Source organism: Oenanthe melanoleuca, chromosome 1A (assembly GCF_029582105.1).
Source record: "Oenanthe melanoleuca isolate GR-GAL-2019-014 chromosome 1A, OMel1.0, whole genome shotgun sequence".
In the NCBI taxonomy this organism is placed as follows: domain Eukaryota; kingdom Metazoa; phylum Chordata; class Aves; order Passeriformes; family Muscicapidae; genus Oenanthe; species Oenanthe melanoleuca.
In genome coordinates, this window is record NC_079334.1 from 57,278,821 (window position 1) to 57,303,919 (window position 25,099).

Sequence of the window (25,099 nt, forward strand, 5' to 3'; positions counted from 1 at the left end):
TAGGACTACAAAAGGGGAGTGTATCTTAAGAAATAAGAAAATGTTCTAACAGATGAGCATGCTGAATGACTGGAAAATCCAAAATAGCTGTTCATCAGGAAGACAGGCAAGGCAAGATGCACCAGCCTGCTCCAGCTCAACTCATGTACAATAACTTACATGTTTAATGTGCTGCCAGGTTGTGGGGAGCTCTGGCCTGTCTGGGTTTCTGTCTGTTGTATTCTTTGTGTGGTCTGGGTGCAGAGAAGGGATATCACATGCTGCCACTGTGAAGGAAGCCTACAACACACAGCAAATCTAGCTCTTAATACTGGATAATTTCTGATCCCTTGGCTGTGTTTGATGAGTAGTTCATCTGTGGTTTCCAAGCACTGTGGTCCCCATGGCACTGACAGCACCCACCTGACACTGGAGTCCCTGTGGTAGAGCAGGATTTGGGGTTGTAGACACCAGAACAAGCCCAGCCAAGCTGTGTTCCATAGACAGCCCCAAGGTCTCTGTCCTGCTTCAGACCTTCGTGGTCCATCTGGTGGCTGCTGGTCATTGGGAAATGTTGGCATTTTGGGGACATATGATGCAGACAGGCTGGCCAGCCCTAGTGAAGGATTAAAACTGCTCCATTAAAGGAAGGAAGCTTGAGGTCTGCTGAGCTTTTCCATGTCTTCGATAAAGACCCTGCAATTTTCACACATCAGGAAGATGGATAGTCTTTGGGCAAGAGGGCCATTGGTATTCCACTGGGAATTTGCTTTCCCAGCTGTCCCATGGGCTCTCAGGAGCAAGCTGGTCTGTGGCCCTCAGCCAGAAAAGCACTTAGACAAGAGCATACCTCTCAGTCCATGGATCATCCTGCTGATTTTGTTAGGGCTCCTTATGCACTTCCAGGAAACAATGTGCTTTGCTGGGCTCAGTCTCAAGTCTCCATTCGCATAAAGCTCCTCCACATCCCTTGGAGCCATATTAATGTGCTGGATGGGGTAGGGATTCTGCCCAAGAGTGCACTCCTTGCTTGAGTTATAACCACACTTCCAGCAGTGAATGAGTGAGTGTGCTTCTGCTTGAAGTTAAAAAGCACCATTCTTTGGATTGTGAGCAACACCAGCCTCAGAGAAGGGAGAGCTGTGCCTACACACTGTTCCAGTGATAAACACAGAGACACTTGTTTGCTCCCTGGATAATATGACTTTGAGTTCAAAGCTGGCAGTGCTGGCAGCAAGGGGAGGAGGTGGGAGGTTGTGGGGTGGCCCCACTCTGTGTGTGTCATGGCTCCAGCATCCCTGAGGAGACACGTTTTTTGGGAGCCAAACTGAAGAAGGAGCATGGTGACTTTTTGGCAGGTGGGAACAGAGATGTACAGGGCTCCTGCCTCAGGGCCTCAGCTGAGTCTCAGAGCTCTGACTGCTGGCAGGAACTCACTGAGGAGGAGGCAGGAAATCACAAACCCCTTACTGATTCCCTTTCTTTTCTGCAACCCATCCCCAGCACTAACCATATTTGAAAATACAGCTTCCAGGCTTCTTTTATAATGGCTAAAAAAAAAATATATATATATATCTTAGCTCTAGAGAGAATTGTTTTACCAGCCCTATTTTTCTCTGGCTTTGAGTTTTCCGTTGACGTTAATTAGGGCTTCCTGAGCCTTGTTAGCCTGGCACTTTCCTTTGTTACTCAGAACAGCGAAGGTGACCTTGCTCAGTAGGTGGATTTTCTCAGCTCTGACAGTCTAATCATTAATGTCTTAGGAACAGAGGTAGGGATCTTACATGGGGAACTTGAGAAGAGCTATAAAAACATCATGTAGACAGCTGGCAGTGTCAGCTGGCATAGCTCCAGTAATTCAAAAGTAGAGGTGTTTCTGCTAAGTCATTTTGATCTCACACAACATGTGCTATTCAACAAGTATTTTTTGTTGCATAATCCAAAAATAACAAATATCTCTGTATAAGCTCAGTTGCAAGTGGTTGAACTGTGTATACTGAGAGTAATAACCAGCATTCAACAAACTCCATTTTATTATCCACAAAAGTGGACCAGTCACCAGAACACTGATCTCTGGTGATCTGGTTTTAAATGATGGCTTAAAGGTTATTTTGGTGGCTTCAATCTACTCCCCATCTGTACAGTCATGAAACTGTAGAATCATGGACAACTGTAATAGAAAGGCACTTCTGGAGGTCACTAATTCCAATTCCCTTCTCAAAGAAGGTCCAAAGAGAGCAGGTTGCTCAGGGTCATGTCCAGTCGAGTTCTGAGGATCTCCAAGGATGGAGATGATTCTACCTTGCTGGGCAACCTGGTCAATATCTGGCCAGCCTCATGACAAAAACCCCCACCAGCATGCTTAAAATATGAGTGTAAAATCCAGTGGGAAAAGAAACCCAGGAAGGGAATGACTGAGTTCTGCCTTTCCATGCCAGGCAGACACAAGACCCATGTGGGTAAGCACGTTTCAAGCTGCTGTCATTAGTCTCACCATCATAAGCTTTACATACACTAAGATTAAAAGTATATAAACACAGGAAAACATCATATTTGCTCATAGCAGTTTTTTTAAACAGAGACTGTGCAGACAACATTCATAATTCTGATGTCTCTTCTGCCACATGGAGCAAGAGTTTGACAACAGAAGAGCCACAAAGCACTGGAGGCAGCAGAGCTGTCCTTGTCAGAGCACCAGGAGCAGCTTTGGCTCCTGGAGAAGGCAAACCAGGAGCAGCTGCTTCCACAGCCAGCACAGGAGGGTCACTTCTGCCCCTGACCCCTTTCAACCACACACTTCAACACCTCTACTGCAGGTTTCTTAGCAGAAACATCCAGGGGAGTCCTGATCCTAGCAGGAACTTCTGAAGGTCCCTTAGGAATGACACACACAGCTTGCAGATTTGCCACTAGCAGCTGCACAAGCTACCAAAAAAGGCAGAATATTAAGACTACACAAAACCAAAGCTGAGCTGGATATCAATATCGAATGAAACGCTTACATGTTGCTGAACATGCTGCCTGACATCAGAGACACGAGACAAGAGCAGAAAGCCATGCAAGGCGTTTGGCAGAAGCACAGACATTTGGCAGCTGGTCCCTGGGTGCCATGCTCACACTTACGTTAGTCTGGGTCACACTACCTTAACTTGCTCTAAGCATTTCCATCATCTGTGAGGTAGGGAGGGAAAAACAGAAGAGTTAAGGTATAATCAAATCAGATCTTGCATATCACAGTATAATTTGTAAACAGTCTCTGTATTGGCTGTAGTGTGGAGAGTGTAAATGGTTCAGGCTTCTCTCTCAACTTATCCAGACAGGGAACTTTCTGAAAGCCAGGTTAAGTAATTCAATGGATTACTAAGGAGGCAGGTGAACAAAACTGGGGTTAACAGAGGAGGAAATAGTGACAGAACATAAATAAACACATAAGCAAGTGAAGAATTTTGGTGTCAGTAAGATTAATTTTTTTGCTGTCATGTCAGAATCAAAACACCCAGTAACAGCTTTTGATCAGTGAGCAATTTTAAACACTATGTTAACCTGGCTGCTTCAATAATATTTGAATAAAGATACAAAATTTGAAAAACAAACACCTATAAATCATTACAATGAATTAGATCAAACCATATCAGTTCTCATCTCAGTATGGAAAGATCTGTAGAAATCTTTCCTCTAGGTGAGAAATTATAGTAATAAAATCAAAATGATACATCAAGACCTTGTTGATACATTGCTCCTCATCTTTGATTATACTTCCAAAATCAAAGGTACTGTTTGAAAGACCCAGCCTACCAAATCCTTTTATGCACAAACTTTCCTATTGGCTTCAATTTTAAGGTCAGCCATGCACTGTCCTTTTAATTATGCACCCACAGAAGCCTCCTCTGGTGAGATCTTGTGCCCATACTACCCTGAGAAAGCCCACGGGAGCTTAATAGTGCTTTGGATCTCAAAGTACCTTCAGTCATCCCCTGTAGTTGCTCCTGTAATTTATTGTGAATTTACAGTACTTTGCACAGTGCATAAACCTTTCGTGCCTGATGAGGACAGGTACTAAGTCATCTGAAAACGGAGGGATTTGTATCAAGAAATAAAGTACTTTCACATCTCCACCTTACACCACTGAACAGCTAAAAATCTGTAACAAGATGTAGGAAACTATTATCTCCTGAGTGAGTGGCAGAGTAATCAATTGGCCTAAGCTTCTGCTATTCAAGAAGAGCCTGAAAGGAGATACTAAAACAGATAGAATTTGAGACACTATCTCAAAACAGTAATTTCTTAACTAAGAACATAGACCAATTGTCCCACTATCACTTGAAAACTGTTTTGAAAATAATTTAAGGACTTTACTGTGGATTTAACATGTAAATCAAAAGGAGCCAAACTACCACCAGAGCTGTATTTTCTAGCTGGGCCTAATGTAGAAGAACTGCAAAATACAGCAGAGAAATTACATACAGTAGCTGAAAATATATAAACAGATTGATTATGTGATTGGCATGTCCCTGCTGAAAATAATCAACATATTGATTTTTCTGAAGATTCACAGTAGGCAGTAGGGGGAAAAAAAATCTGTGTATGTGTGTATGTAATTTTTTTTTTAAAAAGAATTTTATTTCTGTCTTTCTTGGTAGCTGTGAGTTTGTATACTGGTACTGGAGTGCCTCCATTGGCTTAACTCTGCCATCATTTCAGCAATGAAAAACAGAACAAATAGAGGTGCTGAAGAATAGGCTGGATGAGTGCTGAGATACAAAGCAAGGCAGCTGTCCCATTTATACTGCTGGGGAAAAATGAGGTAAAGTATCCTATTAAGCAAGTAACAGTGATATAATTTTCCTATTCCCCTATTTTATTTTGATCCTTCTGCACTGTGAGAGCAAAAGATCAGGAATTTGTAGTGATGTAACCATGCATGACCCCCTGCCTCCTCTGGCACATCCTGGTTAAATGGAACTGATGCTGTTTTGTGCAGATTAGGTGGCAGCTGTTAAAATCCAGAAGCATTACACCAGTTGGACACACTTGGGAACTATCCTAGGAAAAGCAGTCCCTCATTCAAGCACTGATGAAGGTTCCCATGCACCTCATGTCCCTTTCCCCAGACACCTGAGCTTTCCCTGGGATCACCCAAGATGTCCCTGCCTGCCCAGCCCTGCAGGACACAGCCTGTGCTGCCACTCAGCACATGGGATGTGCAGCCCCTTCCTTGGAATGCCATGGAGAGACTCAGAGGAACCTTTCCTGGCTAAACCACGGTGATGGATGTGGGATACCAGCAGGCTGGTGGCCACTGGGGATGTGCCCACAGCCTTGTTGGGATTGGGAGGATGTTTCTGAAGTGAATTTCCCAGTCACTGTGATTGTTCCAGCTGCTAATAGGCAACTGTGGGGCCAAGCAGGAGCTTGGCAGGATTCAGCTGCCTCTCCACCACGCTGCTGGCACAGATTTCGAGCTGCTTCCTCCTGCAGTGCTGCTCCTACTGCTGATGTAGACATTGCCTGACTGAATCCTGCTGACCTGATTGATTCCATTTAAATCAATGTGATTGTTTGTAAGTACAAAGGTGGTAGAACTGGTCCTAAGTGGCATTTACTGCACCATGCTATTTGGCATCTAAATCAGCTGTTTGGGGCAGTGGTAACTGTTTTGTTACCACTGTGAATTTAGGGAAATCTGTTAAAGACAATAAAGAAAGCACATGTTTGCAGTGAAATAACTGATATTAGCACTTGACTGGTCTTACTTAGATGTTTAGAGCAGCCTTGCTCTGGAGGTAGTTTAAAGAGATTTTTCTGTCTTTTGGGATTTGTGAAATAATCAAGTTTGTTATAATGCCTTTCTTCCAAAGTATCATATACATTGATGAATTATGCATTTGGTTACATAGTTTTAAATCTGCATATGGCTGTTTGTACCCAGAGATAAAATATTCTTTTAGCTTTTTTTTTTTTAATGGTTACAGCAAAATTCAGCATGATATATATCTCAAGTAGTAATTTTCAGCTAGAAATATTGATGACATCTTGCCTATGGCAATGAACAGGTTTTAATACTACAGTAAAGCATGTCCTTTCTTCTTAATTAGTGTCTATTCATTAAACATGCAGATTATTTACAAAAAGCCTAACACAATGGAAAGGAAGAATAATTAATGCAATGGCTGTATTCCCAGGATCACATGCAATTCATCTTTACTAAGCTAGTTGAACCTCTATAATCTCAAGGCATTTGTGAAATAATAGGGAGAAAGCTTTAGGATAGGCATATTTAGTATAAAAAGTAGTTGTTTAATTTGTTTCTTAAGATGAAATTCTCTTTTTCTCCTGAAATTTTCTTGAGGGAAAATTAGAGTGCTCGATGAGTTAAAGCCACAGACATCTTGCAGTAAGATATAAGAGGCCTTGTCAGATCACTAACAGAAACAATCTTTATGATACTGAGATTCTGTAGCTTGTAATTTTTCAGCCTCTGTAACCTGTATCATCCTCACACGCCGTGTTTTATACACCACAGCAATTAGGGAAGCCTACAGGGAACATTTAGAAGAAGACTTTCTGTCAGGAGCTGGTGATGAGGTGACTCAGCAGGGCTTCAGAAAGCTCTGCTTGTGCTGAGGCTTTGTGCACCTCCAGGGGGCTGGACCTGTCACATTAATACAAGGGGCTATTTTTGTAACATCCAAAAAGTTTCTGCTGTACATCAAAGTGCACTAGCTGCTTATTTTAGATGACAGCAACTCTTAGATTTGTCTTGAACAATACAGTCTTTAGCACTTTTTTGGTATGTATTTCTCCAAAAAGAAAATTTCCTGTGAAGCATTTTGTTGAAGAAGAGCTTCCCATTTGAGATCATCAGAGACATTTTCATCCTGTTCTTCAAATGTTCCAGTAAATTAACAGCCCACATATCAAAGGTAAGAGGAGTCATGGCATGTTGGGGAGTACTCTGAGCAGGAACATCTGGATTTGTGCCCTGTTCTTCAGCTGAGCCAGGGTTTGGTACCAGGCAGTGCAAAGAGCTTCTTGAAAAGGGGCTCCTCAGTTGGTCTGGTCCTTTATTTACTGTGTTAATTTTTCACTCCCAGCAACCAAAATCTCACCCTCCTTCCCAGACACTCAGTTCCATTCTTGAAACTAACTTGCCTGGAGCTGCTCTTTTCCCTGTGGTCATTAACGCTGGATTGCATGAATGTGCATGCATAGCCTTCCACGAGCAGAGAGGCTCCCCTTGGCTGCTCTTAAATTTGCCCATGATTTTTGGAGAATTAGACTGAGCATTTGGCCCTGACTCTTTCCTTGTGCCTGACCTAACAGGATCCTGACTGCAGAAGTGTGGAGCAGTGGAAGACATGAGGTCACAGGTGTGTCCCCAAGGTCAGAATCAAGAACTTCTTGCAAGTTCTGGAGAGATAATGGAAATTACCTCTGAAGCCAGGCAATTTCACCAAAGATGTCATCATTAACACTTGGCTTTCACAATGTGCCCTTTGTTTGTGTAAATCTCAGAAGGATTTGTCAAAGAGGTTGCTGTTAACTCTAACAGCACAGTGAAGACACTTGGAAAAGGTGACACCAGAGTCAGCAAAGGCACTGAAATTGGAGTGAGCTTTTCTGAGTCATGGCCTGACTCAACTCTCCTTGCTCCTGCTGCTCAATACCACTGCAGCTGCCCTCCCTGCTCCTTTCTGCTGCTGCCTTCTGGTGGTCCCCTCCCAGCTGCCCATCCCTGCTCACTTCCCAAGCACTTCCCAAGTCCCTTGGCTGGCGTGTGCTCCCGGCTCTCGCTGGCAAATGCAGCTACAGCTGCACTTTTCTAAATGGGGATGGATTAACTGTGGGCTTAAAAGCTTTGCTGGATGGAGACCTGGACTCTACAGCCAGACCCACCTTCATTGCTGGAGGCTGAAGACATTTTTCTCCTTCTCACATGCTGACTGGGAAAAGAGTGGGCAAGAGAAGTAGAGAGAGCCCTGACTTGGTTTTTGCAGTGCACTGCTGCCAGCAGAGCAATGGGTACCTGCCCAGAACCCAGAGCACCCTGGGGAGAATTAATAGCAAGGCTGAGCTGAAAAGTACTTCTGTGGTATTTTTTAATAAAAACATATGAAGAAAAGTTTTCCTCATTGACTTTTGAAAAAAGAAACACCTAAAAACCCAACAACAATTTTTATACAGGCAGCTATTAATAATAGTGTAAATATTAGATTTATAACTAGCAGTTATATTAATATTGCCCATATAAAAGGCATTTTGGGGCTTTTAGTAGGAACTTGGTATTATTACTAATAATACTTTCATTTCAGTAGCTCTTTTGTGTGCAAAACATGTCAATGATTGTGTCTAAGTCGCACAATGCAAGGGTGCTGGAACCTCCTTTACTTAAGCTATTTAAAAGCATCATGCTGTGCCTGTTATTAGAAGAACACAGCATTTAACACTCTATTGAAAATAAAAACTATTCTTCTTATGTGTTTTCCCAACACACCTATTTCCACTGTTTTCTCAGAGAAGCAACAAAATTTGGGCTTAATCTGTTTAATTGGACCTTCAATTTTCATCCCTTTATCTTATTATCATAAATGAATGATTTAAAAAAGTCTGTTCCTGAAATTATTTCATCCATCAAAAAATCTTGGTTTTGCTTCTGAGGTGTATGTTTTATACAGTAAAGTTCCCTGAGTATAATGGACAAAGATTTTTTTGCTGAATTACTACAGCCAACAGGAATTTCAATATCTATATCTATGGCAGTTGGGTGAGGTCTCTTTTAGTTTCTTCCCCTTTTAGGTTGCTGCTTTTGTTTTGGGTCTCCCTAGACTCTCAGCATGGCAGCATGAGCTGAGGGTTCTCACCATGGCAGCTGTAAGAATCATTGATTTTTTGTTGTTCAGTAGCTTAAAAAGGAAAAAAAAAAAAAAAAAAAAAAAAAGAAAATATTTCTGTCAGTCTTTTGAAATGCAATTCTGAAAAAATTAATTTCAGATCAGCAAAATACATTGTTTGAGGGACATGGTATAAAAGTAGAGGAAAAAAAGCTGGCATCACAAAGTGGAAGAATAATGTATGGCAGCTATTTTTCCCTGGCTTGGTGTTCAAAGGAAAAGACATTCACTGAGGTCAAAACCCACTCTTCTGCACGCAGAGATTTGAGCCAAAGCCCTTCTTTTACTAGAGATGTTCTCTAGTTCCAGCCAGAGGTCACCTGAAATAAGATGTTCTCCAGCCCTCCTGCTGTGACTATTTCACTTTTCTTTGCAACCACACAAATGCTCAGCAGCTGAGCAGAGCGGAGCACGATTTGAGTGAGTTTTGTGCCTGGCACAACCTTTGGTTGAGACACAGCACCATCAGGTTTTAGCCTGGTGGCAAAGGCCAGTGAAGCCATTAGGTCACACTGAAAGAGCAGGTTTCATTCCCCAGAATGTGCAGGATGAGCAGCAGCTGCCCTGCAGCAGGGAGTGGGGGCTCCTTTCTCCCAGGCAAGGGAGGGCTGGAACCACGATTGCTGAATTTGGCACAAGTTCATAAAGCATTGTTACGATCCAAAACTGCATTTTTTAAATAATAGAAGGATGAGAAATGCAGTTTTAAATGCTGCTCACCCCTTCTGAACATCCATCATGCACACTGAAAATCCCACTTGATGTGACAGCCCATGTGTGTGATTTCACCTGCACACACAGGAGAGCTGCTGGTGAATCCTTGTGAATCATTCAGCTCAGGAATGTGGTGGTCAAGACAATAATGTGATCCCAACTGACTTTCTTCAATTTCCTGGTCTCTCTGTCAGACAGCCCTAACCTGAAGGATCTGCACATTGATGTGACCTTACTAATCTCACTGGTTTAGGTTCAAAAGTCCCAAGGTAGTAAGTCAGCTCTCTTGCACACATTATTATTTTTGTATCTAAATCTTCTTTAAATATTGGGCAGACTCTCTTTTCATAGCTGAGTAGTTATTTCAGTAAGTGTGGCAGTTGATTTACAGTTGGTACTGTGTGCACTTTCTGTAGTGAAGCATAAAATTGAAAGGCTTATATCAAATTCATTCATACATGGACACGCTCAAGAACAAATTAATTTTAAAGCACTCACAGGGTATATAATGTTTCTATGTCATGCTTTACAAATCTATAAAGTAATTTATAATATAAAACCTACTTTAGAAGAGAGCTGTAGTAGAACAGATAGCAGAGTGATTTCAATCTAAAATATCCCAGTGCTACACTCCCCCAGGTATCTGCAATTCAGATCTGATAGGAACCATGAGTAATCAGTTTCTAAAGCAAAATTATTGTACAAGAAAAGGCTCTCAGTGCAATGTCCTCTTGCAAAACCAGGCTATTCTAGGAGAAATTAGGTTTTCTAACTGTCAGTATGCAGCACACTGGATAAGGTGTCAGATTCAGATCTCAAACTAGTTAAATAGGAAATCACAGCCACTAAGGATCAAGAAAAACTCTTTAAGATGCATATTGGATAAATCCCATATGTAACTGTAATACCAGGGCCCTTGTAATTAACATCAAAGGAGTTTTCCCCACGAGAACAGATGCCCCCAAGCTGACACTGCTGTTGTGGTCCTTCTCTCCTGATGGCACAGCCCATGGAGGGTACCTCTGCACAGGAGGGTGTCCTCCCTGTGCCATTCAAGCACAGGTTCCTTGAACATCCTTCCAGTGGTCTGGATTCTGGAGCACCACCAGATTCTTTCTGCTTTCTTTGGCAGAAGCTGGAACTGCCAGCACTGTTTGGCACTAGCCTCTTGCTGCAGGGACCAAGGGACCCAGAAACCAAGAGAAGAGCACCTCTCTGATCACAGCCAAGCTCCTGCCTGTAAACTCCCCCACACCGAACACTTATCATTAGCAAGTGTGGTAGACAATCATCAGAAACATTCCAAGACAAGAATTCCCCAAATTCAGCCCTGAGGTGAGCAGCTACAGCTGCCCCCAAACTGCAGGCTGGCATGGCCAGGAATGAGTGCTGGGTCTGAGGAGCTGGCACAAGCCAGCTGTGCCACAGCTACTCCTGCTCCCTCCCTGTGGTTTTTTCCAGGGGCATTCCTGTTTGCTGCAAGCAGCAACTTAATATACTAACAGTACAGGGAGTAAAATATACAGCAATGCCTGTGAGCTGCTGCTGTGCTCCTCTTCCCACCACTCATCCCACTTGGCAGGTGTGTTGCACCTGGGTAGCTAACTCTGTAATTTGGACACAAGTAGTGTGTTCCCTCATCTCCTCAGGAGAAACAGAGATATAATCAGAATTTAGAGTGCCTTCTAAAAGGTGCATATTTCAAAGGTAAAATTGCAGCATAAAGCATTCAGAGGAACTGTAGCCCAAGCACCACCTGTGTGCAGAAGGGGGAAGGAAAATATCATTCTTTGTAACAGCCAGTGGAGGCAGACAAAAGGGTCTAACTCAAAGCAGCTGTTCCTCCTCCTTATATCAGAGGGAGGAAGCCCTAGTTGCAGTCCCCTCATGCAGTGAACTTTGAGATATTTATAAAAATGGAACAGCTTCCACAGTGCAGGGCAATAAAGGTCACCCCAGCACAGCTGGGCTGGGAACCAGTGAGTACAGCACAGCCACAGCCATGTGGGGAGAAATCCTGGCTATGGGGCAATGGGAGCATCCTTCAGCACACACACAGGCCAGGGGTCACCATGGAGCAGGGGGATGGTCACACAGGATGGAAGAGCTGAGCCTTGCCCTTGTCTTTGAGAAGATCAACCACTGCCAGTCTCCTGTGCTGTATTCCTCCTCACAGCCACCACATTGCTGACATATGGAGGAAAAAAAGTCCTTATTCCAGCAGGAAAGGCTGAAAAATGAAGAACTATTAGTCTGAAATTCTGCTATGAAAGAGGAAGATTTCAAAGGAACCCAAAGAAAAATTGCATCCAGCTCAGTGGGAATGCCTTAGGTATAGACATCACCTATTTCTTTGCAGCAAGCCAGTTAGTTCTGCAACCTTAACTGCTTTAAACAAAGGAATTCCTAAAATTTGCTTTATCATCAGAAGGCAGTGGCTGACAGCCAGGAGCAGGAGGAGCAGTGGGGTGCTGGAGGAGCCCTGCCCAGCCCCTGGCAGCCTCTGCCCAGGTCAGGGGCAGTGCTGGGGGCTGTGCCCTTTGCTGAGCAGCCAATAATAAATACCCACAATGTTGATAATTTGCACTGGAATGTTCTGTGACTTCTTTCTGCCTCAAGTTGCACTTTTTTCTTTAAAGTAGTTCAGCAGTTTTTGAAAATATGTGTCATTGTGTAAGGAGTTCCTGACTGCAAGAGGAAACAAAATTCATCAGCTTTCCTGTGGCTGTCACAGTAGTACTGAAATATTAAATAAATGGTATTTGGATTGAGGTTTTTTTTAAAAATTTTGACTGTGAAAATCAGTCATAAAATCCTTAAAATGAGATATCAGTGTAGACCTATCCCACCATTCCTTTGCAGGTGCAGAGTGCTCCAGAGTTAGATTCACAAAATGGTGCTAGTGTGAAGCCATGGTGCTGTAGCATCCACCTTTCAGGGATCTAACCCTCCTAAAGCAGTCACAGAGCAGGATGTATGTAGGGAGCTTGCAGATGGAGGAGAGAGATGGGTTCCTGAGCTTGGGATCCAGGAAAGCCAATATAATACAGAAAGACTGTCTGAGATAGAAAATGTAAAGGCCAGGAGGCATTTGAAATGAAAGACTGCTGAGCTCTGCATAGAAGACAGAGGAAAGACTCAGCTTTCCTGGTTGTGGAGAGCTGCTTCTACTCAAGAGCATTTCTATGGACCCCTGCTGATTCCTACTCTTGCATTCCAGGAAGACAGTTTTTGTTTGTCCTCCCTTCTACTGCATTAAATCTTTCCAGGAGGCTGTCATGATGAAAAGTCTGCTGGGACTGCCCTGGACACTCTGCAGTGCCAGGAGGAGATGAAGTCTTGATCTCTGTCTGTGGTGGGTATTCATTCCTAGCCAAAATTGTTTCCTTTGATGATGTGCAGTCTAAGATTTTGAGTAGGAGGGAACACACCCCAGAGATCACCAAGTCTCCTGTCCAGGCCTAAATAAAAATCTCCTACAGGTAGGTAGGTCCTCTCTCTGTGTAGACAAGGCAATTATTGAGTAAATGTATAAATGCCAGAAAAATGCTGATTAACATTTGAAACAAATTACATTTGTTTCTTGCAGACACTGCCATCACTTTCTCAATGAATTGGTGTGAAAGGGTTTCTCTCTTGAACTGGCTTTTCAATTGTGCTGCTAAGGAGGCAGGTAGGGTGCCAGGGTAAATAAACTTGTGCAGGGCTCTTGGAGATTATGGCTGGAGATTGCCTCCAGCTGCCAAACTAACACAGTGAGAGTGAAGCCTGCAGTGTAGACAAACATTCTGCTACTGCCCCAGATTTCAAGTTAGCTTATATAAAATGTGGGCTTATGCAATATATGTGCAGTATAAAAGACTTTCTAAGGTGTTTGACTTGGTATTCCAGGGCATAACACGAGCACTGTGTAGGTTTAATAAAGCACATAGGAAACAAAAATGAAGAACTGCTTTCCCTGAGCACCATTTGGCAATAAGCCATCATCATTAGACACGAGGGCACCTAGCAGGGATGTGTAGAGAGTGTTCCTAGACCTGAAACCGCTCATCAGCAGTGCAGATGGTGCACTGGATCGTGGCTGATAAAATCTGCAGCTTGCACAAGAATCGATGTTATGTTTAAAAGATGAAGAGGAGGCAGCAATATGAGATCTATTGCTTGGTCAGACAAATCCACTGTTTTTAAGTACAGCCAAATAGAGAGTTAAACTCTACAGAAAAAGAAATAGTAGCTGCTCTAGTTAAGTGCTGTTTTTTCTCTAAAGGATTTAGAGGCCAAACAAGAAGACAAAACCTCAAGTCCTCCAATAACTCAGAAGGCTAATGAGACCTTGAGTGGCTAAATGGGATGCTGAGATGGAGGCAGGAGCCGAGTTAACAGTGCTATCTGTGGTCTTAGTATCCACCCAGAATGCTGAAAAACTGGGAAAGAGGCAGAAAAGAGCTGCAAAAGCTGGCCAAGGACTACAGAAAACACCTAATGGGGAGATAGAGAGGTGTAGAAAGCACTATCTGCCTAGCTTATCAAAAAGATTGAAAAGTCTTGATTACAGAGAATAACTCTTCACAGAGACAAATGAGCTCTTTATTTTGGTGGAAAAAGATGAATGGTTAAAAGCTGAAGCCAAATATATCTGGAGTGGAAATTAGGGAAAACATGTTAATAGTGAGGGCTTGAAACAAACTGCTGAGGGAAGACAAGGAGTCTGCAGTGCTTGATGAAGATGTCTCAATGCTTTTCTAATTTTCTTGAATACATACTATCTTTCAGTCCATCCCAGTAAGGGCACAGATGGGTGATATTTTAGGAGTGGTGATAAAATCTAGTTTTCTCTCCCAGCTTCAGGCTCTGGGACCTGGAGGTGCACAGGGGTGTACATGCCAGCTGAGGGTTTTGCAGGGGGAAGAGACCCCTCCTTGCTCTTTCTCCCCTTCCAGCAGGATAGCCATATGAAGAACCAGTGCCAGAATTTAGTCCTAAAGGCTGGCTTGCATTCCAAAAATGCCTCTCAGCACAACGAGGCATTGTCTGTCCTCATTGAAACTGTTCTCAGACAGAGGGACAGCAGGACATTGCATGGGTGACCACATCAGCTCCCATCTGTCCCAGCAGGATGGGTGGCACTGAGCCAGGTTGACACAGCCCCAGTGGGTGCTGCCTTCACCTGGGGATCATTCAAGAGAACATCTTGTGTTCTCATCCTGAGAGAGTTTTCTACCTGAAACTCAATAATTTTTTTTTTTTTCCACAAAAATAAATACCCTCACTCCATTTTTTCTCTCTCTTCACCTTTCAGAGATAATTATTTTTTCCTCAGTGCAACACCAACATCCTTCAAATGACTATTAGAGACCTTCACCCTGGCTGTGTTGGTGAGCTCACCTGTGCAGGCTCTGTGTGTCAGTCCTGCAGCCTGGACTAGAAATGCTGTGCTGTGGCTCTGGCTCTGCCTTTGCACCCAGCAAATGGTTCCCAGCACACTTAGAATATTCAGTCTGTGGTGGGATTGAGCTCAACAGGGCTAAAAGGTTCAAAAGAAGATGGGTATCATTTCACCAGCAGCAAAGCAATAATCCCCACCTCCTTTGAAGCTCATTGTAGCTACTTTTTATTCCTTTAAGTTGTCAGTCTCATGGCAAGAAACTGGCAAAAATTGACTCCCACGCTTGGCTTTGCAACAGGAAAGTGAGTGTGTCATGCAATGATGTTTCAGGCTTTCATCAGTTTATCTTTTGACAAAATGCAGCTCTTTAGAGAGAGGAGATATAGGCTGGGCAAAAGAAAGAAAAAAGACAATGTTGACATTCTATCCTGGTACTTCTAGACTTTTTTAGCACAGAGAGTCCTTTACTCAGCATTTAAAGAAATTGTCAAATCTTCATATACTTACTATAAAAGAGTGAAAGTCTGAACAGTGGTAGCAGTGGTGGAGCAGCCCAGGGAGACAAAAGATGTATGGACTGGGCCTGAACGTGCAGTGCCTTGTGTTAACCCAGATCCCATGTCTGGGACCCTTGGAGTATTCAGCCCTTGGAGGGAGTAACTTTTCTCCAGGTTCTGAAAGGTTCCCTGTCTTGGGGTGACAGTAATATCCACTGACAAGCAGCAGATCGTGGATGCTCATGGTGATACAGTAAGAAATTAAAGATCCTGCTCTTTTCCAGCCCATGGTCATTCCAGCAGGACTCCACACATATTTTCTTCCTGTTACTTTCCAGAGAAAGCCATTGAGTTACAATGGACAAAGCTGCATCTTGAGAAATATAACTGCAGAATGTGTGGTTAAGCACAGAAATATTTCCTGATTTATTTATTTATTTATTTGTTTGTTTGTTTTTAAGGATTCAGAGAAGGGTAATAAACAGGAAAACTGTGTCAGTGATGTGTTTTCAGAAGGATGAAGAATGAGTTATTTAATGATAAACTGAAAGTTGTGATTCTACTCTGTCATAAGCATCTACAAGTTTGGCCATAGTATAATCCATTGACTTTTTTAGAATTGTCCTAACTAAATTGTCAGAAGGGAGGTGCAAATTAGACACAAAGCCCACATTCACGGTCTTGTGAATTAAAAGCATAGAATTCTGTCTGACTTGTAGAGATAAACATTTAAATCAACTAATTTAACAACTATTAAAAAACATCTTGCTATCTTGAAAAATAAAGAAATCAAGGAAGACATCAGAATAAAACATTTGGAATTGCCAAAGGCAAATGGAGAAGTGGAAATTAATTAAAATTACAAAAACAAGCAAACCCAAATCCCAAAGATTTTCTCAGAAAAGTATCTTCTAGAGCAATCATGCCACAGTAGAGGAAAGCAGAACTTATGAAGACATTAATCAAGGTATGAGTGAAAAGAAAATGAGATGCTTCAGGGCACAAAGATGACAGGAAGCATATCTATGGCAATAAGAGATGATGGAAACCATACAGAGGGAAATATAACAAAGTATACATGAGGAAAGGATGCGAGCACTGCAGAACACCTGCTCTGACAATACAGTCTTTTGCTCTCACTAAAAGCAAAAATCAATAAACTCTGTGTAGGAAGAAAAGCTTATTAAATCATTGACTGTCCAAGTAGATATTCCTGTTGGCAAACACATTGCTCTGTGTGATGGATGGAGGGTCAGGAGGTCGCTCCATAAACGCAGATTTGCAGAGCCGGCAGCAGAGGCTCCGAGCTGCTGCAGGGGATTTCCACGGGCTCCAGCACTGCAAGCTGGTGTTGGATCACTGAGAGGGCTTCAGTGCAGGAAGAAGAGGGAGGCACTCCCACAGCTCTGGCCCTGGATGTGCTCCCTGTGCCTGGATCACTCCCTGTGGTTCACTCCTGCCTGCCCCACCTGCAGCCTGCTGCTCCAGGGGATGGAACACAGCACTGCAATTCCTCTGGGGAGACATGTCCTGCCCCACCATCAGCCAAGCACTGAACCCTGGGTCACCAGGGCTTGGCTTGGAAGGGACCTGCAAAGGTCATCTAGGTCAAGCCCAGTGCTGTGGGCAGGGACATCAGCTTGCTGAAGGTCACCCTATGTTTGCCACATACCAAAGCAGAAATAAAATTCCTCCTTTGAAGCCACCCTGTGTTCTGCCACTGTCTGGCAGCAAGCTATAGCTTGATCCAGTTTTAGCTCTCCCTGTTGGCTATTTATATTTATATTACTTATGTTAATATTATTTATATTATTTATATTATTTATATCTATATCTATAACTATTATTTATATTATTTATATTTATATTTATATTTATATTTATATTTATATTTATATTTATATTTATATTTATATTTATATTTATATTTATATTTATATTTATATTTATATATTTATACTTATATTTGTCTCATCCATTAGCATCAGCCCATGTCTTCCTAATGCCCCTTGCCCCACCCCTACACCCTCTTGCCCCCAGCATTACTGGCCCCTTTGGGCAAGGTGAAACACACAGAGCTCACTCAGCCACCTGTTGAGAGGCAGAGGCAAAGGAAAGGTGCTTTCAAGGGAGAGCATTGGACTGCAAACTTCAGGAATGTGCATTTCATCCATAACTGTGCAGCTGAGCAGACACACCTGGGGCACAAAGAAGCCATGGTCCTACAGGACCAGGTTGTAAATCCAGGACCCAATGTCCTTTCTTCTATGGCATCTTCTGACCATGGTGTCTGTGCTCTCAGGGAGCTCATCAGGTTTGCAGGTACACCTCACCCTGTGCAGTGGGCTGGATTCTGGTGAAGCTGTGAGATCTGGAGAGGACAGCCATGGGAATGCCACAGGCCCTCCCACAAATCCCCTCCTCCTCTGAGTTTCTCCTCCTCCAGTATGATATCTGTTCCAACCAATACAAACCATTTGCATTTCATTAAATAGTTCTTCCTTTAAATGATGCCTCATTATGACGTTCTTTTTGGGTTAGATATTTCTTCAATTTCTAAGCATACTGATTATTTTTTTGTTTTGGAGGGAAGAGGGGCATGCCCTGAAGCTCAGGAATGCTCATTTTAGTGTGCAAGCAGCCTTTGGGGTCAGGCTGCAGTGTCTGTAAGCCCCCACAACCCTAACACGGTGTGTTTACTGCTGAGGATTGGGATCTACCCAATCTGACCTTGATGTGCCAACTGTTTTTCTGGCTTTTTTTAGAGTTTCGAGCTGGAGAAAGTACAAAGTGGTTTTTTTCCTTTTTCTGGAATACAGAATGCTGTATCAGGCTGGTGAGCACTTGGGGCTACTCCTGCTTCCATTCAGTCTGAGGAATGACAGGGGATTGAAATAAGCATCGGCCCTTTGGTTATTAAAAATTTATTTTGAGATGTTTCCTCCATCCCAAATTTACAACAAGAAAATCTGGTTTGCTTCTTTCAAATTGTGGAGAATTTTTACATTCCAGTGCATTTTCTCCTGAATGTTAAAGTATGAGAATAAAATCAAAATGATTATATACATTAATAATAGAATACACACATAAAGTTAACCTTGAGGTGTCTAAACTTTCTGCATATTCTTCTAGATTGCTGATAGCTTTTGTATGTAAATATATTAAAAACAAGGAAAAAAATTTGAACTAAATTGAAATGTAAATATTTTTGTCTGGAAGAGAAATATAGTTTGTATCAATAAATGAGTCATGATTTGTAAACACTCTTTGTTTGCCACCATCAACAATAATCTATCTGCAAGGAATCAATTTCTAACCTTAAGTAGCTAACTTACTGTCCAACCTTTCTGTAGCTGACACTATTCAAATAAGTTAGAGCTTAGAAAAACTCTTTCTTCCTCAAGTTATAGTTTTTTCCTCTAATAGAAAGTTAAGCTTGATTTTATTTTACTGTGCTCAGACAACACCATCCCCTTGACATTATGTTTATATAGCAAGAGAAATGAAAGTTTTCATTTTTTCTTCTGGTAAAAATGTATTAGCAGAAAAGAGGAAACCAAAAATGCTTGTAACATGGTTGACAGGAACCAATGATGTGAAAAAAATGTTTCTGCTTACTCTTTCTTTTATTTCTTCTGCATTTTTGGCCATGTCTAGAAGCAATGCTGTCTGTGATCCATGTGTGTAATCCATGTGAACACCTGTGAGAAGCAGAAGTTCAGCAGTGGGCTGCCTCCTCTGTCAGGCAGCCTTGGCAGTGTGTGCTGTTTGATGTCATGATCCCCTGCTCAAGTACCCAATTTCTGCAGGGGAATTCAACCACTTGTGGCTTTTGACAAGAGCCACATGCTGAGAAAACACAACATGAGCTGTGGGGTGGGAACCTTGCCTGAGGTAACCTGCAAAAACCAAACCAAGGGCCAGACATGCAGTTAAGGAAATTATTTTCCAAATTTAGTTATGCAACCAAGATGCACAAAATTTATCTACAAGTTACTCAGATACCAGAACTTTTGGAATTATATTTGTGCCCTGACACAGGTTAAATCAATTACAGCTGTATTGAACTGCCTTCATTAGTAAGTCAAATATATCATGGGGGCATTTTCTATGGGATTTGATTGATGTGATGCCAAGGAGGAAGTTTGCCTTGTAAAGTTACAGGAGGCTTAACCATTCAAACTTCTCTCTAGTCTGGTTACAGATATGGAATATTTAGTAAATGGCACAATCTGACCCTTGAAGAAATTTTATGGGGGTTCTCAGGAACTAAAAGGGACTACAGTAGGCCAGTGGAGAAAGAAGCTCTTCAGACATTTTCTTTGCAGCAATTCTGTATGAAAATAGTTTGAACTATCAATCCCAGAATGACAGATTAATCTAATTTTGGGGGAAAAGCAGAACTGACACTGATGGATGAACAGTGGCAGGAGGGGCTGAGAGCAGCCTTGGAGAGGGTGCTAATCCTATTGCAGCATCCAAGAGAGGACCTCATCCTCCAGCTCTGATGACTCAGCAGAGGGCAGATATTTAAGGAAAGGTCTGACTCTGTTTATATAAAATTGGCTGTGGGAATTTATTCTGGATGAGGGATGCAGGACAGAGCCCTTGGTTATGGCTGCAGTGTGTTACAGTTCCCCTGCTCCCTCTCCTGCCCCTGGAAAACCCCACAGCAACCAGGAATCCCCAGACAAAGTGCTGCATTTCTCATTTGAAGACCTGCCAGTTGAAACTTCATTTTTCAATTTTCTTTGGAGAAATATATTTTGTGCCTAATTTAACTTGGTTTCCACATGTCATTATGTTTATGAAATGTCTTTCTTTCAGTGAGGCAAATGCAATCACAAGATCTTGCTCTTTGGCTTAATTTCTAATTATTTGTCACATTTGTTTTTCCAAATCCAGTCTGCTAAACATGCTTAATGATTTACAGCTCTCAATGCCTATTGGCCTTGCCTGAGAGACTAACTTTTTTCTTCAGCTCATTGGGAGCCCTGTAGGGGAAAAGAGTGAAAACTGCAAAGGTCAAGAGGAGTTTCAGATTAAGGTTTATGTGGTGTTGTTATTTGAGTAAACAAAGGTAAATTCCAGCAGGAGGGATGAATTTACATCACATACAGTGTGTATTGACTGTGGTGAGGTAGAACTGTAATGGAAATCTTTTCCCATTGTGAGGCAGACTGAGCAGGAGGGATGTGAGAGAATGTGGAGGAAGATTTACCAGAGAGTGCTGGGATGGGTAATGAACAGCAGAGACAGGAGCAGCAAGAAAACACACACTAGCAGAGATCACTGCAGAGCACAGAGCCTTTGCACACCCTGCCAGAGCAGGTTTTCATGCTGGCACCTGGGGTTATGTCTATACCAGTAAGTGTAAACAGACCATGTTCTCCTCTCTGGTCCTGGGGGCAAGAGGCACAGCATGGCAGCACCTTTCCTTGCCTCCCCAGCCTTGCCTTAGCTGTGGGCACCTAAAGTGCATCTCATGAAGGACAAGCTGACAAGCTGACTCCACACTCTGCTCTCCCTTGACAAGTACTGACTGCATCTTCCTGGCCGCACGAGCTCGGGTACCACACGTGTGTCAGCACCTCTGCAGTGTCCTGGGGGTGCCAGTCCCACCTGAACTGTGCCACTGGCTGTGCTGTCACTGGCCATGCTGCTGCAGAACAGACAGCCTGGGATGAGAGACAAAGCCAAATGAAGAATGTATGTCTATGGCACAGCTACCTGATGAAGTGACTGCAGCTTGTAGCCAAGGATATAGAGGATAGCTGTGGCCTATTTGCTACTTAGTGAGGCTTGCAGCAGTGGTAGGTGCAATGATTAGGCATCATTCATCTGTATTTTCCAGCCTCCAGATGCATTTATTTATGGAGACATTTATCCTGTGGTACTCCTTCTCTATTGCCTTTACAAATTGGTCTGACACTAACTCTGGCCCTTCTGCTTGGAGTTTGCTTCCATCCCTGCTCAGATCAAACAGGGAGAGAAGCAGAGCTGACCCTGCTGGATGTGTGAAGTGTTGGCCAAGAGGGATAGAGCTGTAATGAGCCTGATGGTGTGATGTGCCTGCAATCAGTGTAAGGACTCCATGTCTATACCATGTCAGATTTTGCTGTCACAGCCTTGCCTAACTTGTGGGGGATGTGCCTCAGTTGCTCTGAGAAATATACAGTGTCTTCTGAAGTTCACTAAAATAAAATTGAACTATGAGAAATGAGGAGGAAAAAGGAGCAGCTTTTTGAACAGAGCAGTCCTGCTGCTCAGAAAAGCAAAAAGTAAGGCCCAGGATGGAGTGGGATGTGCATGCAGGGAAACACCGACACAGACATTTTAAAATAACCATATGGAATGAATGGAGAATGAAACTACAAAATGAACCACAAACAGAACAAATTTACATGAAGCTGAACAAAACCATGGAAGTTAGACTCACTAGTTTTATCTTGTGTGAAGGTTTTATTGTGCCTTTAGGATAAAAAGGAGCTTGAAAGGATTATATATATCATGAAACACATCTGCTGAGCTTCTAATGGTTATGCTGCGGGTAGAAGACATTGCTTATCAAAGCCTAAATAATGTTCTCACTTTCACATATAAACAGGAGCCATAAAGTCTGGGAGTGGGATTTCCCAAAGCAGGCTCATGCCAGAAAAATACCTACTTACTCACTGCTGACAGGACTGGAACTCATGACTAATTCTGCATCAGTTATGCTGCTTATCTGCTCTTAATCTATACACAAATCCTGTCAGTGCATTAATACCCCTCAGTGCATAGACAGAAATAAGGCAAGATACAGACAAACCAAACAATTTATTGTTTTCTATGCATCATGACCATAATGGGACTGTTCCTTAGCAAGGTTTGGCATAAATGAGCTGGTCACATCCCCTTTCATTCTGGAAGTGTCCCAGGGCTTGCCAGGTGAGTTTAGTGCTTACAGAAAATATTACATTAACAGCCTCAAAAAATTAAGTCTTTGTTTCCAAAGAGCAGAAGCACATCCAATGGAAACAGATTTCTCTACAATTTCACACCAATGGGCTGCCTGATGTCCTCTGTCCTGTTGGCACCCAGACTCAGCAGCACAGAGGGGATGTGCTCCTGCTCTCTGTCTGTCCTGCTGGCACCCAGACTCAGCAGCACAGAGGGGATGTGCTCCTGCTCTCTGTCTGTCCTGCTGGCACCCAGACTCAGGAGCACAGAGGGGATGTGCTCCTGCTCTCTGTCTGTCCTGTTGGCACTCAGACTCAGGAGCACAGAGGGGATGTGCTCCTGCTCTCTGTCTGTCCTGTTGGCACCCAGACTCAGGAGCACAGAGGGGATTTGCTCCTGCTCTCTGTCTGTCCTGTTGGCACCCAGACTCAGGAGCACAGAGGGGATGTGCTCCTGCTCTACTCTCTGACAGCCTCCAGCACCCTGCCCTGCTCAGCCTGGCTGCTCCCCAGCCTTGCCTCTGTCTCCCCCATTGTCCCTGGTGGCACCAAACCTCACAGGCTCTCTTTTCTGCCCAGGTCTCTTAGCACAGCCCTGCTCTGCACCTCCCCTGCTCCCTGTACATGTTCACAACATTCCTACTTGGTTCCAGCCAAGCACACACAGGGCTGGATTCAATCCAGTGAATCAGCAGCCTGACTCACCACTAACAAACATCTTTCCCAGGTCCTGAAAGCACCAGCACCAGATTTTGGCTATAAATCTTCTGCTATTGAGCAACCATGCTAGAAGGTGCTATGAAATTCTGCTCCAGGTACACAAAATGGTTATTTTAAACATTTACCTGTGATGTTCCACATTCCCATTCATCTGAGAGTGAAAGAGCAGCAAGATGTTTCTCACAAGACCCAGTAGGGTATCTTCCCATGTACTTGGCTTTGCTTGCTACCCCTTGATGGCTTTTTTTTGTTAGTCAGTTGCCTCAGAGGGTTAGAAAATAATTTAATTTATCCAAATCCATTCACAACATTTCTGTAATGGTTTTTAATTGTGTAATTAGTGTAAAGACATATAATCATATAATTAGGCTGTGTAATTACAACATGTAATAATATTGTAGTGCAGTTATGCACCTTTCTTAAACACAGGAGAAGAAAACCCAATATGCATATAACTCCAAAATCATGAGTCCCAGAGTGTCTGTAAATATTTCCTCACATATATTCTTATGCAATCGTTGAAGTTTAAGTACACCAATTATTTTTGGAAATCAACTCCATTAAATTGTGTAGTGTCAACATGAAATGGTTGTGCACAGGTGGGCATGTCTAAAGGCAGGTGTTAAGGAAAGATGAGGGAATTTAGCTGAAGATGTGGTTATAAAGCACATTTAATTCCTTCATGGATGCCCTTATTGCAAAGAATAAAGGTGCTTTCTTTTCTCATGGTGGAATTGGATGCAGGACTTATTCAGTCCTTGCTTCAGGCCAGTGAAAAAGCTCCCAGTGGCTTTGGCACAGTAGGCTCACCCCACTGTGTGAAAGGCTCTAGGGATTCACAGAATCATGGAATCACTAGGTTGGAAGAAACCTTCAAGATCACAGAGTCCAACCCATGCCCTAACACCTCAACTAAACCATGGCACTGAGTGCCACATCCAGTCTTTTTTTAAACACACCCAAGGATGGTGACTCCCCAGGCAGAGAATTCCAGTACTTTATCACTTGTTCTGTGAAAAACTTTTTCCTAATATCCAACCTGGATCTCCCCTGGCGCAGCTTGAGACTGTGTCCTCTCGTTCTGCCAGTGCTGCCTGGAGAAAAAGACCAACCCCACCTGACCACAACCACCTTTCAGAGAGTGATAAGGTCACCCCTGAGTCTCCTTTTCTCCAGGCTAAACACCCCAGTTCCCTCAGTCATTGCTCACAGGGTTTGTGTTCCAGCCCCTCACCAGCCTTGTTGCCTCCTCTGGACGCGCTCAAGCATCTCAAGGTCCTTCCTAAACTGAGGGGACAGAACTGGGCACAGCACTCAAGGTGTGACCTCACCAGTGCTGAGCAGAGGGGAAGAATGACCTCCCTGCTCCTGCTGGATCCATGTTCCCATGGAAAATTGGGGCCTTATTCTTCTCCCCCCTGCCCCTGCTCTGGCAAAATCAGCCTTCCTTTAAGGGTGTAATGCACTTGGATTCAAGTGCTTTTCTAAGACAGAGCAATGTGTCTCAAAAAGAAAGAGTTTCTTGGTGTTAAGTTTTCATCAGCTCCCAAGTGGACTGGACAATCTGTTCCATCATGCTGCAAAGTGTTTTACAATTCACAGAAATGAAGTACAATGGGATTAATTGCTAGTAATTACTGACTCTATTTGAGGAGTTCAGGTGAATGTCTCCAATGTTCCAAATCTCCATTTTGCTCATTTTAAGAAAAGGATGGTAAATCCCCAAACAAGGCAGATGTTGCAGGTTTCTCTACACGACATCCTTCACCCCCAGCTGCGAAAACAATGCTGTACCTGTCACTGGTTTTGTACAGAATTAATGAACAGTTTGAAAAACATATCACATCCTCAGTAGTTGATGGACATGTTAATAATGTCTTATTTAGTTTTTGCAGAAGTGTGACCCAGTTTCATTCACACATTGGCATTGCAGTTACCCACAGTGAATGCAGCAGTTAATGCAAGCAGGTG

General features: G+C 43.0%; 1 protein-coding gene across 2 annotated transcripts in view; it reads right to left on the minus strand.

The window, feature by feature from the left end:
• Window positions 1–25,099, minus strand: part of LHFPL3 (LHFPL tetraspan subfamily member 3) — a 229,474-nt gene that overhangs the window by 32,722 nt on the left and 171,653 nt on the right. The window contains exon 3 of one of the 2 annotated variants that reach the window (XM_056482557.1): window positions 2,856–3,150. The exons of the other annotated variant lie outside the window; for it this stretch is intronic. Coding sequence (XP_056338532.1) covers window positions 3,134–3,150 — 17 coding nt within the window. The 3' untranslated portion in view covers window positions 2,856–3,133. Of the gene's footprint in view, window positions 1–2,855; window positions 3,151–25,099 lie in introns of those variants that run through there. 2 annotated transcript variants of the gene reach the window in all.